This window comes from Scyliorhinus torazame, chromosome 3, assembly GCF_047496885.1.
Source record: "Scyliorhinus torazame isolate Kashiwa2021f chromosome 3, sScyTor2.1, whole genome shotgun sequence".
Classification (NCBI taxonomy): Eukaryota; Metazoa; Chordata; class Chondrichthyes; order Carcharhiniformes; family Scyliorhinidae; genus Scyliorhinus; species Scyliorhinus torazame.
Window position 1 is genome coordinate 29418562 of NC_092709.1, and position 17128 is coordinate 29435689.

Consider the following 17128-nt stretch of genomic DNA (forward strand, 5'->3'; position numbering starts at 1 on the left):
AGGGACATAGATAAGCTGCAGCGCTGGGCTGAGAGGTGGCAAATGGAGTTTAATGCAGAAAAGTGAGAGGTGATTCATTTTGGAAGGAATAACAGGAAGACTTAATACTGGGCTAATGGTAAGATTCTTCGCAGTGTGGAAGAGCAGAGAGATCTCAGTGTCCATGTACATAGATCCCTGAAAGTTGCCACCCAGGTTGAGAGGGTTGTTAAGAAGGCGTACGGTGTGTTAGCTTTTATTGGTAGAGGGATTGAGTTTAGGAGCCATGAAGTCATGTTGCAGCTATACAACACTATGGTGTGGCCGCATTTGGAGTATTGCGTGCAATTCTGGTCGCCGCATTATAGGAAGGATGTGGAAGCATTGGAAAGGGTGCAGAGGAGATTTACCAGAATGTTGCCTGGTATGGAGGGAAGATCTTATGAGGAAAGGCTGAGGGACTTGAGGCTGTTTTCGTTAGAGAGAAGAAGGTCAAGAGGTGACTTAATTGAGGCATACAAGATGATCAGAGGATTGGATAGGGTGGACAGTGAGAGCCTTTTTCCTCGGATGGTGATGTCTAGCACGAGGGGACATACCTTTAAATTGAGGGGAGATAGATATAAGACGGATGTCAGAGGTAGGTGGGCGTGGAATGCCCTGCCTGCAACAGTAGTGGACTCACCAACACTAAGGACATTCAAATGGTCATTGGATAGACATATGGACAATAAGGGAATAGTGTAGATGGGCTGTCGAGTGGTTTCGCAGGTCGGCGCAACATCGAGGGCCGAAGGGCCTGTACTGCGCTGTAATGTTCTATGTTCTATCAGATGTAAAATTCCATATGACCGTTGGTCATTGTACGAAGATGTGGCTCGGTGTCAAGTTCTGTTAACTTTAAAAAAATAAAAAAAAATTATAGTACCTAATTCTTTTCTTTTCCATTTAAGGGGCAATTTAGCATGCCCAATTCGTCTACCCAGCACATCTTTGGGCTGTGGGGGTGAGACCCACGCAAACATGAGAGAAAGTGCAAACTCCACACGGACAGTGACCCGGGGCCGGTTTCGAACCTGGGTCCTCTGCGCCGTGAGGCACATCTTCGTACAATGACCAAAGGTTTGGTTGAAGAGGTAGGCAAAAAGGAGCATCTTGAAGAAAGAAAGCAAGGTAAAGGCGCAAAGTGGTTTACAGAAGGAATTCCAAGCTTAGGGCCTCGGAAGCTTAGAGCATGCCCACCAGTGATAGTTCTCAAGAGGTATTGAAGTAGCACAGATATCTGAAGATTATAGGACTGGAGGATGTTTAGAGGTGGGGAGGAATGAGGCTCTGGAGGGATTAGAAAACAAGGCCCAGAATTTAAAAATTATGGTATTGCTTACCCGGGAATTTATTGGTCAGCAAGCAAGCACAGGGGCTATAGGCAAAAAGGACCGTACAAGTTAGGACATCAGCAGCAGACTTTTAACTTTCCTGCAGCATTGGAATGTTTTACTATATTTTGATTTTGTTGTGAAAATAGAATGCTAACCGCTGGACAGACACAAATGCCTGTGAATGGCAAGGGAATGTGAATGAAGAAGAATAAGCATCCCTAATAAATGTCTAAAGTAGCTAAAGATAATGAAGTACAACTGTAATCAATTGTGTATGCAGTGTGTGGAGAACAATGAACAAATAATGACACAAATGAGCAATGTGCACTGTGTAGATGGGGGCTGGGGTGGTGAGTGGGTGTAGTCTACATGACTACTGACGTTCTAACTATTATTCATTTAGTAGAAGGTATTAAAAACATTGCATCAGCAAATTATGCATCAGATACATTCCATGGAAATTGTTTTTGCAAATCTTTCTGTCTGGCAGACGTTCAGTGATTAATGCACTCCTTCATAACCCCTGTAAATACTGACATACCACAAGTAAAGTTTTTTTCCCAACATCTAAAAGAGAATGTTAACAACTCAAAGGAAAATCGTAAATAGCAAAATAAACATGTAGATCTGATTTTTTTTCAGATAAAAATAACTGGGGTATACATAAACTCATGTATATTCTTTGCCTTTTAGGTCCAGACATTTGGCGTGCAGGTGCCATGCAAGAAAATAGACGATTTGACAAGTGGAGTTGTGATGGCGCAGGTCCTACAGAAAATGTAAGTTTGAAAATTTATTATTCCATCTTTGTTGTTTCCGATTGTAATATTTAATAATAATAATCTTTATTGTCACAAGTAGGCTTACATTAACACTGCAATGAAGTTACAGTGAAAAGCCCCTAGTCACCACATTCTGGCGCCTGTTCGGGTACACAGGGAGAATTCAGAATGTCCAAATCACCAAACAGCACGCCTTTCGAGACTTCTGCGAGGAAACCGGAGCACCCAGAGGAAACACAAGCAGACACAGGGAGAATGTGTAGACTCCGCACAGGCAGTGATCCAAGCCGGGAATTGAACCTGGGACCCTGGTGCTGTGAAGCAACAGTGCTAACCACTGTTCTACTGTGCCGCCCATTTATCCCACTTCTATACAAACACACACACACGTGTGCACGCATTATGAAATATAATATGGAACTAAATTGTAGAAAGCAATTTTAACAATTGTTTTTATCATTTTTATTTTTTTAAACTTCTGTGTTTTGTGCACAATCTATCCACAAAACTCACTTCCTGCTATCACAATTTTCAACTATGCTAATTGGCAAGATTGAACTTTGAAATTCCTTCCTCTTCCTCCACCTCTTTTTACTCTCTCTCTCTCTCTCTTTCCTCCTCAACCCGTCTTCACGCTCATCCCCCACTCCCACCTTCCCTCTCTTGCCACCACCCGCTTCTCCACTTTCAGTTAAAAAGTAACAATCTTGTGTACATCAAACTGCTTCAGCTAATTCTTCCTGAATTAACAATTCCTGTGGAAATTGTTTTTTCAATAGAAAATTTTATTATGTTACAAATGTCCTATTTAGAAAAATGGAACTTGGTATGTCAGCTATGTTAATTACAAGATCATGCTGAAATGTTTGATGTTGTAGTTTGATCAGGAATGCTAAGATTGGAGTCAATGTGATGCAACCCCACAAATATTTAGAACCTCAGTTTGCGCTCGTTTTCCTTACATTTTCCTTGTTCTCTTTTCATAGAAATTACATGCCATCTAACGTACCAATGAGCTGCAACAATGTTTTTCAGTACTTACTGATGTCACTGATATTTGTTACAAAGTTAATATCAGGTTTTTTATCTGTTTGTGCCTTGTAATTTCCTTCAGTACTAGAACGTGCTGCGTCTCATTTAAGTTTGTATTAGTCCTTCATTGACTAAAAATGGATTCAAAAGACAAAGAAGGTTCTAGCTTGACATGGCTTTACCTATCAAATGTCAGGCCAGGCTTCCATCATTGATATTAAGTTGATGTATTGAAACCATAATTGGTTCAATTATCTCTGAATATCTTGTTGACAAGACTTAAAGGGGGAAAAAACCTCAACATGGATTAATAAAATATTGAAAGAACCGCATGTCTCTCTGTATTCTCAGTGTTTCGACATTCTTCTTGTCAAGGTGAAAACAGTAAGGTGAAATTAGTAAGGTTCTATTTAGCTCTCAAATTTTTGATTTTCCCTTCTCTTAAAAGACATTAACCAAATAGGCAACTTTAAAAAAAAATAAAAAAATTTTATTCTCCCTTTTCACATTTTCTCCCAATTTTACACCCACCAACAATAAATAATAATTAGCACCAAATGTGTCAACCCCCATAACAATACCAACGATCCCATCCTCCCACCAACCCCCAAACGTTAGCCCGCATGTTTGCATAACCAAATGACAAAAAGGAATCCGGGATTACCCATAGTCACCCTTAATACACACAGCACCCCTCCCCCCCCAACCCTCCCACCCATCCCCCCCAACTAATGTTCAATGTTATCCAGTTCTTGAAAATGAATAATGCCCATAACATGTAGAACCCCTCCGTCCTTCCCCTCAGTTCAAACTTAACCGTCTCAAGAGTTCAAGAATTCCAACAGGTCCCCCCGCCACGCCAGGGCACAGGGTGGAGAGGCTGCTCTCCATCCCAACAGGATCCGCCTTCGGGCAATCAATGAGGCGAAGGCTACGATATCTGCCTCCGCACCCATTTCCAATCCTGGCTGGTCCGATACCCTGAATATGGCCTCCCATGGACCAGGGTCCAGTTTCACGTGCACCACCTTGGAAATTACCGTAAAAACCTCCTTCCAGTAATCCTCTAGCTTTGGACAGGACCAAAACATATGAACCCCCCCCCCCCCCCCGCAACGCTCACACACATCTTCTACTCCTTCAAAGAATTGGCTCATCCTCGCCCTCATGAGGTGTGCTCTGCATACCACCTTCAGCTGTATCAGCCCCAACCTCGCACATGAGGTGGAGGCATTTACTCTCCGGAGCACCTCACACCAGACCCCCTCCTCTATAACCTCTCCCAACTCTTCCTCCCACTTTGCTTTGATCCCTTTCAGTAGTGCCTTATCCTGTTCCAAAATAGCTCCGCACACCGCTGACACTACCCACTTCTCCAGTCCCCTTGTCGTCAGCACCTCCTCCAGCAATGTGGAGGCCGGTTCCTCCGGCTTGGCTCACTGTCTATGCGGAGTCTGCACATCCTCCCCGTGTGTGCGTGGGTTTCCTCCGGGTGCTCCGGTTTCCTCCCACAGTCCAAAGATGTGCAGGTTAGGTGGATTGGCCATGATAAATTGCCCTTAGTGTCCAAAATTGCCCTTAGTGTTGGGTGGGGTTACTGGGTTATGGGGATAGGGTGGAGGTGTTGACCTTGGGTGGGGTGTTCTTTCCAAGAGCCGGTGCAGACTCGATGTTCTGTATCTCCTTTCTGGCAGAATCTCGAACCTGCATGTATCTAAACATTTCTCCCTGCTCCAGCCCATACTTCGCTTCCAGCTCCTTCAATCCAAATAGGCAACTTAATGTGTTTCATTACTGTACTTAATTCACTTAACCATGTATTCTTGAGTGAGTTGGTTGAACTTTCAGGTTTGGGAGATGCTTGAATTTTCATGTGTGTTTTTTATTTCAGTTGATCAAAATTTGAAAACCTACAGCTGTACCAATTTTGGTACAAGCACTATTTAAAAAAAAAAAATACATGTGTTCCATTTTCAGAGATCAGTCATGGTTTGACGATACCTGGATGAGTCGTGTCAAGACTGAAGTGGGGGATAACTGGCGACTGAGGGTATTTATCTTTATAATCATCTATTTATCATTGTTCATTTAAAAATCTCCCAACAGAGGAAAATCAGAAGAAAATGGGGTGAATGACAAATATTTAACAGTTAACTTGGTTGTCATAGAGATTTTTGCTGCAACTAAGAATTGTATGTAATGAAATGAAATGAAAATCACTTATTGCCACAAGTCGGCTTCAAATAAAGTTACTGTGAAAAGCCCCTAGTCGCCACATTCCGGCGCCTGTTCGGGGAGGCTGGTACAGGAATTGAACCGTGCTGCTGGCCTGCCTTGGTCTGTTTTCAAAGCCAGCGATTTAGCCCCGTGCTAAACCATAAGGCTGTTTTGTTTTTTAAAAATAAATTTTGAGCACCCAATACATTTTTTCTAAATAAGGGGCAATTTAGTGTGGTCAATCCGCCTACCCTGAATATCTTTGGGTTGTGGGGGTGAAACACACACGAATACTGGGAGAATGTGCAAACCACACGGACAGTGGCCCAGGGCAGGAATCGAACCTGGGACTTTGGTGCTGTGAGGCAGCAGTGCTAGCCACTGTGCACCTTGCAAGGCTGTTTTGATGAAGAAAAATTATTCAAGTAACATAAGATTAATTTTATTAGTCAGAGAAAGGATCTCACATAGTCTCCTCCAAGATCAATCACAAATCAGCCAAGCCTATAAATTTGTCCAGTAGTGTAAAGATTAGCTCATTTCTGTCCTTAGTGAGATAGCCCTACAGTGTAATTTGAAAGCATAGAACTGATGATTATAACCTTTTATAAAGTGCATGAATAAAGTTGAGGCCTTGGTTTGAGAGGCTTTTTGAAGGTTGTCAAAAAATGTCTTTGGATATAAAATAGAGGCACAGGTTGAAGAAACAGGAAAGTTGCAATAAACCTTTATAAGTCACTGGTTTGACCTCTAATAGACTCTTCCCCAATTCTGTGCCCCACAGTTCGGGAAGGATATTAAGAACTTGGAGAAGGTGCAGAAGCAATTTGCCAGAATAGCACCAGGGATGAGCGACTTTGTGTGGAGAGACTAGAGAAACTGTTGATTTTTCTTCTTGGAGCAGAAAGTTTAAGAAGGGATTTAATAGATGAATTCAAAATTGTGAGGGGTTTTGATAGAGTAGAGATGGAACAGTTGTTTCCACTGGTCTAGGGTCAATAACTAGAGGAGGTAATTGGCAAAAGAAAATCCAGAGGGGAAATTATCATTTAAAAAATTACGCTAGTAATGATTTCGAATGTAGCAACGATTTGGAATGTATCATTTGAAAGGTTACATAGATATTACATAGAATTTACAGTGCAGAAGGAGGCCATTCGGCCCATCGAGTCTGCACCGGCTCTTGGAAAGAACACCCCACCCAAGGTCAACACCTCCACCCTATCCCCATAACCCAGTAACCCCACCCAACACTAAGGGCAATTTTGGACACTAAGGGCAATTTATCATGGCCAATCCACCTAACCTGCACATCTTTGGACTGTGGGAGGAAACCGGAGCACCCGGAGGAAACCCACGCACACACGGGGAGGATGTGCAGACTCCGCATAGACAGTGAGCCAAGCCGGAATCGAACCTGGGACCCTGGAGCTGTGAAGCAATTGTGCTATCCACAATGCTACCGTGCTGCCCAAAGGTTGGCAGAAGCAGGTTTCATGTTAACTTTCTAAAGGGAGTTCAATACTTACTTTAAAAGGAGAAAATTACAGGGCTGTGGGGAAACAGCAGGGAAGTGGGGCTCATTGCACTACTCTTTCAAAGAACCGGTACAGGAATGATGGGATGAGTAGCCTCCTGTGTTGAATAATTCTATGATTGAGTCCTTTCTGCTAAATCAGGCAATGAAAGCTTGAACCACCAGCATGTCAAAAGTGTGTTGACTCCTTTTGAAGGTAGAGGAAAAATGGCAGGATTGAGAAGCTTAAGAAAATTCAGTTCTTAAATGCAAGGTAAAGATTTGAAGACCCTGTCACTCGTGGTGAGCCAGCATTGGGGAATGCACAGAGATAGGGGTGGGAGTTGCAGTTTGAGCTCAGGTGGTGTAACCATATGCATTCAGTATTGGACAGTGTGCTTGGAAGTGAAGCGCTATCCACTGCACCACTGTGCTGCCCTAAGTCTTTATTCTTAAGGGATAAGAAGGCTCCGCTCCTCTGCCATTTTTTCTAAATAAAACATATGGTTCTTTTAAAAAATATATTTTTATTCACCATATTTTCATAATGTTCATCATATGAAAGAGAAACAGAGCAACCCCAACAATATAAAAATAAAACAGCCCCCCACACGCCAAACTCCCCGCCTCAGCAGTCGACGGCAACCAACTCCTGAAAGTGCATTATTAAAAAAAACCAAGAATGGTATAACCCCCTCCTTTGTCCCCCTCTGCTCAAACCTCACCTTCTCCAAGGTCAAAAACTCCAGCAGGCTCCCCACCACTCCGAGGTACAGGGTGGAGAGGCTGACCTCCACCCCAACAGGACCGACTATGAGCGATCAGCGAGGTGAAGGCTAAAACATCCACCCCCGCTCCCGCCTGCAATTCGGGCCAGTTCAACACCCCGAAAATGGCTTCTAGGGGATATGGCTCCACATCCATGTGCAAAACCCCCGAGATTGTGCTAAATATCACCCATCAAAACCTTTCCAGTTTACCCTCCGCAGCACCTCACACCGCAATCTCTCTTCCATCCCCCCCCTCCCCCAGCTCCTCCTCTCACTTAGCCTTAATCCAGCAACGAGGAGGCCAGCTCTATCAAGCAGGTTGAGAGAACCTTCCTTGTGAAATCCTAAACTTGTAGGTACCTAAAACCTTCCCTCGGCGCCAATTCATACTTCTCTCCCAACTCCTCCAGACTCGCGAATTGTCCCCCAAGGAACAAGTCCTTAATTTCCCTAATTCCCCCTCTCGTCCCATCTCCGAAACCTCGCACCAGCCTTCCCGGCTCGGAACCCATGAATCCTCCTAATTGGAATCCTCCCTGACTCGGTCGGCCCCCAGCTTAAAATGTTGCCTAAACTACCTCCAGATCTTCAAAGTGGCCACCACCACCGGACTCACTGAATATTTTCCTGGAGCCATCCGGAATAGCACCGTTGCTAGTGCCCACAACACCGACCCCAATAATGCCATCTCGGGGCTGTTTAGCACAGGGCTAAATCGCTGGCAGACCAAGGCAGGCCAGCAGCACGGTTCGATTCCCGTAACAGCCTCCCCGAACAGGCGCCGGAATGTGGCAACTAGGGGCTTTTCACAGTAACTTCATTTGAAGCCTACTTGTGACAATAAGCGATTTTCATTTCAAGTAACCCCACTCTACCCGATCAAATGCCTTCTCTGTGTCCAGTGCCACCACCACGTCGGTCTCCTTTCCCTTCGCCGGAGACAGTAACACATTCAGCAATATCCTCATGTTTGTGAACCGTTGCCTTTCCTTCACAAACCCCAGCTGGTCCTCCCTAATAACTTTCGGGAGACATCGCTCCACCCTTACCGCCAAAACCTTAGCCAATATTATGGCATCTTCATTCAGTAGAGATATGGGTCTATATGACGCACACTCCACTGGGTCCTTATCTTTCTTTTGCAGCAGCAAAATCGGAGTCTGCCCCAAGGTTTGTGGCAAACCACCCCTGCCTATCACATCCTCCATCTCAAAGTTGAAGTCTCTTGAGTTGTAGATCACCCTCACCTTTGTCGGGTAGACCACGCCAAACCTCACCCATTACTGTAGAGTGCCGCCTTCACCCATCCGAAGGCCACCCGCCTTCTTGCCAACTCCACCATGAAATCCTGATATATTCGAATACCAACTCCTTCCCACTTCACCTCACGCCTTTGCTTTGCCCAACTCAGGAACTTCTCCTTGATGTGAAACTTGTGAAAGCAAATTATCATCACCCTTGGTGGCTCATTTGCCTTCGGCTTGGGCCTGAGTGCCCAATGAGCCCTGTCCTTCTAATATTGGGAAGGTTCTTCCCCCTCCCCCAACGTCTCCGCCAACATCTTCGCGAAGTACTCAGTCGGCCTCGGGCCCTCCACAAACACACCCAGCCCCCAGCAAGCCCACAATTAACAAATTCTGCTGACTCAACCTGTTCTACCGGTCCTCCACCTTGGCTCTGTGTTCTTTTGTTGGCCACCACCACCCTCCGCAACCCTCACTCATTGAGGTGAAGGTGAACAGGCCACTGTGCTGCTACAGAGTTTCCTCCACCCCTTCAATTTCTCTGCTTGTTCCCGTACCTTGGCCGATGTCTTTGACCGCCTTCACTGGGGCAATCGCCTCCTCCACCCACTCTTTCATCGCAGCCAGCATCTCCTTTTGCAACACCTCTATGTGCTTGGCGAACTGTCTCTTGAATTCACCGGCCATCACCTCAGTCAGAGTTTCCACTGTGAGGGGTGCAGACCCACCCAGCTATCCACCGCCACCATCTTTCCTACTGCCGGGCTGACCCGTTCACTCGACAGCGAACTTTCACTTGCCTCCTTCCCTGTGGCTTATTTCTGGATCTTAGACATTCCCCACCTTCCTTATGCCTTCCTGTACCAGCTTGTTCAAAGACTGCTCCTAAAACCGGGCATTAAACTCCAAAAACTAGAGCCTCGAGCAGGAGCTACCCAAATTGCGACTTCCAACTACATGCTGCCACTGGAAGTCTCAAAATACATGGTTCTTCTAATACCCATGGCAGAATGAGCTGTTTGTTTTCTTTCTCTTTTTAAAAAAAAATATATTTTATTCGAGTTTTTTGGCCAAACATAACAATACGTAGTGTTTCTTTTACACAACAATAAAGCAATATAAATAGCCGTGGCCAGTTTTAAACAAATAAATAAATAATATATATAAACAAAAACAAAAAAACAAAACTAAATGGCAACTGCCTTGTCCAAAATAAATACTCTCCAAAATTACAGTCCAACAATCCAATATACAATTACATATACCAAATACCTGTACATATACAATAACATCCCTGAGAGTCCGTCCGATTCCTCCCCCCCCCCCCCCTCCCCCTGGGTTGCTGCTGTTATCTACTTCTTTTCCATTCCCTCTATCTTTCTGTGAGGTAGTCGACGAATGGTTGCCACCGCCTGGTGAACCTCTGAGCCGAACCCCTTAACACGAACTTAATCCGTTCTAACTTTATGAACCCTGCCATATCGTTTATCCAGGTCTCCACCCCCGGAGGTTTAGCTTCCTTCCACATTAACAATATCCTGCGCCGGGCTACAAGGGACGCAAAGGCCAACACGTCAGCCTCTCTCGCCTCCTGCACTCCCGGCTCTTCTGCAACCCCAAATATAGCCAACCCCCAGCTTGGTTCGACCCGGACCCCCACCACCTTCGAAAGCACCTTTGCCACCCCCACCCAGAACCCCTATAGTACCGGGCATGACCAGAACACGTGGGTGTGATTCGCTGGGCCTCTCGAGCATCTCGCACACCTATCCTCTACCCCAAAAAATTTACTAAGCCGTGCTCCAGTCATATGCGCCCTGTGTAGCACCTTAAATTGTATCATGCTTAGCCTGGCATACGAGGACGATGAGTTTACCCTACGTAGGGCATCCGCCCACAGCCCCTCCTCAATTTCCTCCCCCAGTTCTTCTTCCCATTTCCCTTTCAGCTCATCTACCATGATCTCCCCCTCGTCCCTCATCTCCCTGTATGTGTCCGCTACCTTACCGTCCCCCACCCATGTCTCTGAGATCACTCTATCCTGCACTTCCTGCGTCGGGAGCTGCGGGAATTCCCTCACCTGTTGCCTCGCAAAAGCCCTCAATTGCATATACCGAAATGCATTCCCTTGGGGCAACCCAGATTTCTCCGTCAGCGCTCCCAAACTCGCAAACGTCCCATCTACAAATAGATCTCTTAATTGTACTACCCCAGCTCTTTGCCATGCTCCAAACCCCCCATCCATTCGCCCCGGAACGAACCTATGATTGTTTCTTATCGGGGACCGCACCGAAGCTCCCGTCCCTCCCCTATGCCGTCTCCACTGTCCCCAAACTTTCAATGTAGCCACCACCACCGGGCTTGTGGTGTATTTCTTTGGTGAGAACGGCAACGGCGCCGTCACCATTGCTTGCAGGCTAGTCCCCTTGCAGGACGCCCTCTCCATTCTCTTCCACGCCGCTCCCTCCCCTTCTCCCATCCACTTACACACCATTGAAACATTGGCGGCCCAGCAGTACTCACTTAGGCTCGGTAGTGCCAGCCCCCCCTGTCCCTAATACGCTGCAAGAATCCCCGCCTCACTCTCGGGGTCTTCCCAGCCCACGCAAAACTCATAATGCTCTTCTCAATTCTTTTGAAAAAAGCCTTCGTGATCACCACCGGGAGGCACTGGAACACAAAAAGGAATCTCGGGAGAACCACCATTTTAACCGCCTGCACCCTACCTGCCAATGACAAGGACACCATGTCCCATCTCTTGAAATCCTCCTCCATCTGTTCCACCAACCGTGTTAAATTAAGCCTATGTAATGTACCCCAATTCTTGGCTGTCTGGATCCCCAGGTGCTGGAAGTCCCTTGTTACCTTCCTCAACGGTAAATCCTCTATCTCCCTGCTCTGCTCCCCCGGGTGCACCACAAATAACTCACTTTTCCCCATGTTCAGTTTATACCCTGAAAAATCCCCAAACTCCCCAAGTATCCGCATTATCTCTGGCATCCCCTCCGCCGGGTCCGCCACATATAGCAACAAATCGTCAGCATATAGAGATACCCTGTGTTCTTCTCCCCCCTAAGTACTCCCCTCCACTTCCTGGAACCCCTCAGTTCCATGGCCAGGGGTTCAATCGCCAGTGCAAACAATAACGGGGACAGAGGACATCCCTGCCTCGTCCCTCTATGGAGCCGAAAATAGTCAGACCCCCGTCCATTCGTGACCACGCTTGCCATCGGGGCCCTATACAGCAACTGTACCCACCTGATATACCCGTCCCCAAAGCCAAATCTCCTCAACACCTCCCACAAATAATCCCACTCCACTCTATCAAATGCTTTCTCGGCATCCATCGCCACCACTACCTCCGCTTCCCCCTCTGGTGGGGGCATCATCATTACCCCTAGCAGCTTCCGTATATTTGTATTTAGCTGTCTCCCCTTCACAAACCCAGTTTGGTCCGCATGGACCACCCCCGGGACACAATCCTCTATCCTCATTGCCATTACCTTGGCCAGAATCTTAGCATCCACATTCAGGAGGGAAATGGGCCTGTATGACCCGCATTGCAGCGGGTCTTTTTCCTTCTTTAGGAGGAGCGATATCGTTGCCTCTGACATAGTCGGGGGCAGCTGCCCCCTTTCCCTCGCCTCATTAAAGGTTCTCATCAGTAGCGGGGCCAGCAAGTCCAAATATTTCTTACAGAATTCAACTGGGAATCCGTCTGGTCCCGGTGCCTTCCCCGCCTGCATGCTTCCAATCCCTTTCACTACTTCCTCCGTCTCAATCTGTGCTCCCAGCCCCACTCTCCCCTGTTCCTCCACCTTAGGAAATTCCAGCTGATCCAGAAAGCACATCATTCTCTCCTTCCCGTCCGGGGGCTGCGCTTCATATAATCTTTCATAAAATGCCTTGAACACTCCATTCACTCTCTCCGCTCCCCGCTCCATCTCCCCCTCCTCATTTCTCACCCCCCCATCTCCCTCGCTGCTCCCCTTTTCCTCAGTTGGTGGGCCAACAACCTACTCGCCTTCTCCCCATATTCATACTGTACACCCTGTGCCTTCCTCCATTGTGCCTCTGCCTTACCCGTAGTCAACAAGTCAAACTCTATATGTAGCCTTTGCCTTTCCCTGTATAGTCCCTCCTCCGGTGCCTCCGCGTATTGTCTGTCCACCCTCAGCAGTTCTTTCAACAACCGCTCCCTTTCCCTACCCTCCTGCTTTCCTTTACGTGCCCTAATATATATATCAGCTCCCCTCTAACCACTGCCTTCAATGCCTCCCAGACCACTCCCACCTGTACCTCCCCATTATCATTAATTTCCAAGTACCCTTTCAATACACCCCCTCACCCTTAAACACCCCCCCTCATCTGCCAATAATCCCATGTCCATTCTCCAGGGTGGAAGCTGTTGTTTTTCTTCCCCTATCTCCAGGTCCACCCAGTGTGGAGCATGATCCGAGATGGCTATAGCCGTGTACTCCGTCCCCGTCACCTTTGGGATCAGTGCCCTTCCCAAAACAAAAAAATCTATTCGTGAAAATACTTTATGTACATAGGAGAAAAACGAAAACTACTTACTCCTAGGTCTACTAAATCTCCAGCGATCTACTCCTCCCATCTGCACCATAAAATCCTTAAGCACCCTAGCTGCAGCCGGCCTCCTTCCGGTCCTGGACCTCGATCTGTCCAGCCCTGGGTCCAGCACCGTATTAAAGTCTCCACCCATTACCAACTTTCCCGCCTCTAGGTCCGGGATGCGTCCTAACATATGCCTCATAAAATTGGCATCATCCCAGTTCGGGGCATACACGTTCACCAATACCACCGCCTCCCCTTGCAGTTTACCACTCACCATCACGTATCTGCCCCCACTATCTGCCACTATAGTCTTTGCCTCAAACATTACCCGCTTCCCCACTAGTCTGGCCACCCCCCTGTTTTTTGCATCCAGCCCCGAATGAAACACCTGCCCCACCCATCCTTTGCGAAGTCTAACCTGGTCTGTCAGCTTCAGGTGCGTCTCCTGAAGCATAACCAAATCTGCCTTAAGTTTCTTTAGGTGTGTGAGTACCTGTGCCCTCTTAATCGGCCTGTTCAACCCTCTCACATTCCACGTGATCAACCGGGTTGGGGGGCTCTTTACCCCCCCCCCCCCCTTGACGACTAGCCATTTCCTTTTTCAATCCAGCTCCTCACCCGGTTCCCACGTAGCTGTATCCCCCCCAGGCGGCGCCCCCCCGCCCCGACCCCCCCTCCCATACCAGCTCCCCCTTCTCCCCAGCAGCAGCAACCCAGTTAACCCCCCCCCCCCCCCGCTAGATCCCAAGCTAGCGTAATTGCACCCCCCAAGTTACTCCCAGAAGTCAGCAAACTCTGGCCGACCTCGGCTTCCCCCCGTGACCTCGGCTCACACTGTGCGAGGCCCCCTCCTTCCTGCTTCCCTGTTCCCGCCATGATTACCATAGCGCGGGAACAAAGCCCGCGCTTCCCCTTTTGGCCCCGCCCCCAATGGCCGGCGCCCACAGCTCCTCATCCTCCCTCACCCCCTCCCCCACGACTTGGGGAAGAGAGAGAAGTTACAGGGTCGCAGGTTTAACAATCTGGGAAGTCGTCTCTTCCCCCTTTTCCCCCTTTCATCCCACAAATTCACCCCCCCCCACTTTTGTCCCAAACGTTCTTTTTCTTCTGGCCCGCTCACTCCAGCTTCTCCTCGACAATAAATGTCCACGCTTCGTCTGCCGTTTCGAAATAGTGGTGTTTCCCTAGATGTGTGACCCACAGTCTCGCCGGCTGCAACATTCCGAATTTGACCTTCCTTTTATGCAACACCGCCTTGGCCCGATTAAAGCTTTCCCTCCTTCTCGCCACCTCCGCACTCCAATCTTGATACACGCGGATCACCGCATTCTCCCACCTACTGTTCCGAGTTTTCTTGGCCCATCTCTCTGTCCTTGTATCGGAGAAATCTCACAACTATTGCTCGAGGAATTTCTCCAGCCCTCAGTCTTCGCGCCATAACTCGATAAGCTCCCTCCACCTCCAGCGGACCCGTCGGGGCCTCCGATCCCATTAACGAATGCAGCATCGTGCTCACATATGCCCCGACATCCGCCCCCTCTGCACCTTCGGGAAGACCAAGAATCCTTAAGTTCTTCCTCCTCGCATTGTTCTCCAGCACCTCCAGCCTTTCCACACATCTTTTGTGTTGTGCCTCGTGGATCTCCATTTTCACCACCAGGCCCTGTATGTCGTCCTCATTCTCAGCAGCCTTTGCCTTCACGACCCGAAGCTCCTGTTCCTGGGTCTTTTGCTCCTCCTTTAGCCCCTCAATCGCTTGTAATATCGGGGCCAACAGCTCCTTCTTCATCTCCTTTTTGAGTTCATCTACGCAACGCCGCAGGAACTCTTGTTGGTCAGGGCCCCATATTACACTGCCTCCTTCCGACGCCATCTTGCTTTGTGCCTGCCTTCCTGGCCGCTGCTCTTGAGGATCCACCGCAATCCGGCTACTTTCCTCTCTTTTTTCCATCCATGTCCGGGGGTGATTCCCTTCTGGATTACCGCACAGTGTTATTTGCCGTTAAAATTGCCGATGGGGCTCCTATTAAGAGCCCAAAAGTCCGTTCCACCGGGAGCTGCCGAAACGTGCGACTTAGCTGGTCATCGCCGCACCCGGAAGTCCTTGTTTTCTTTCTCAAGTCTGCTACTGGCATAAAACATATTTGCATTTGTTTTCAGTTCTGACATTGAAGAATTTGTTTCCTTGGGCCTTGTTTCTTACCTCTTTGCAGTTAATAGATCCAAAAACAGCTTCTTCCCCGCTGTTACCAGACTCCTAAACGACCCTCTTATGGACTGATCTGATTAACACTACACCCCTGTATGCTTCACCCGATGCCGGTGTTTATCTAGTTACATTGTGTACCTTGTGTTGCTCTATTATGTATTTTCTATTCTTTTCTTTTCATGTACTTAATGATCTGTTGAGCTGCTCACAGAAAAATACTTTTCACTGTACCTCGGTACACATGACAATAAATAAAATCAAATCAAAAATGTTCTGGCCTTGTAGTTATTAAAGGTTCTAATCACTTCCCTTGTTCTTTCTCTCAAACATACTAAACTGTAAGCAAAGACCATCATGCATTCTAATTCTGACGAAGCTGGTAGTTTGTGTTCTTTTCTTTGTTCATTCCTTTAACCAAGTTCTGCTCTGTTACCATGTCCATTCTTTTCGTCCTTCTGCACCCAAATTCCTTCAGCAAGTTTGAAAAATATAGAGTTATTAATCTTGTTTGAAAAATTAATCTGTTATTAATAAGTCAGTTTGCCCATCTGGAGGCCATTGCATAGAATTTTCCAAACCAGGCTCAATTTGTGAATTATGCCTGTGGGTTGGAAGTTTGCAAATTTGTCTCATTTGAGAGAGGGAGCAGCCAGTTAATTACAGTTTTGGCAGTATCATCAATGTAACAAAGCTACTGGAATGAATCATTAGGGACAGAAGACTGAACACTTGGACAAGTATGAGCTGATCAAAGCGGGTCAGAGGGCAATAGTCAAGACTTGATCATGTCTGAGTAATCTAGTTCAATTTTTTAAAGTAATTACTGGGTGGAGAGAGAAGTGTCTACACACGTTGCCTACTTAAACTTGCAGAAGACTTTTGTCAAGATTCTGCACAATAAACAGTGGGAGGCAGAGTTAAATTGTGAGGACCGGTTGCATATACCTGCCTTCCATTCCTTTAGAAGATTGAGGGATAATCAAGGTATTTAAAATTATGAAAGGATTTGATGGGGTACATATAAATGATTTTTTTTTCTGCTGGGGAATCCAGAATAAGAAGGCATAAAACATTAGAACTAGACCAATTAAGAGTGAAGTCGAGATGCATTTTGTTCACAGAAAAGTTAATAGATTTAGTGAACCCAATTCTTTTTTTCCAATTAAGGAGCGATTTAACATGGCCAGTTCACCTACCCTGCACATCTTTTTGGGTTGTGGGGGTGAGATCCACACAGGAACAGGAAGACTGTGCAAACTCCACACGGACAGTTACTTGGGGCCGTGATCGAACCCGAGTCCTCAGAGCCGTGAGGCAGCAGTGCTAACCACTGCGCCATGGTGCTGCCCTACAGAAAAGTTGGTGGAAACATGAAATACTTTTCCCTCAAAAGGCCATGAATATTATGTCTATTTTCAAAGT

General features: G+C 47.0%; 1 protein-coding gene across 5 annotated transcripts in view; it reads left to right on the forward strand.

Moving 5' to 3' along the window:
- The window catches only part of LOC140408377 (protein Hook homolog 3), a 166546-nt gene that overhangs the window by 10981 nt on the left and 138437 nt on the right, over positions 1 to 17128 (forward strand). For all 5 annotated transcript variants that reach the window (XM_072495491.1, XM_072495488.1, XM_072495490.1 and 2 more), the window contains exons 2-3: positions 2052 to 2137; positions 5150 to 5222. In XM_072495491.1, the coding sequence (XP_072351592.1) occupies positions 2052 to 2137; positions 5150 to 5222 (159 nt within the window). The remainder of the gene's footprint in view (positions 1 to 2051; positions 2138 to 5149; positions 5223 to 17128) is intronic.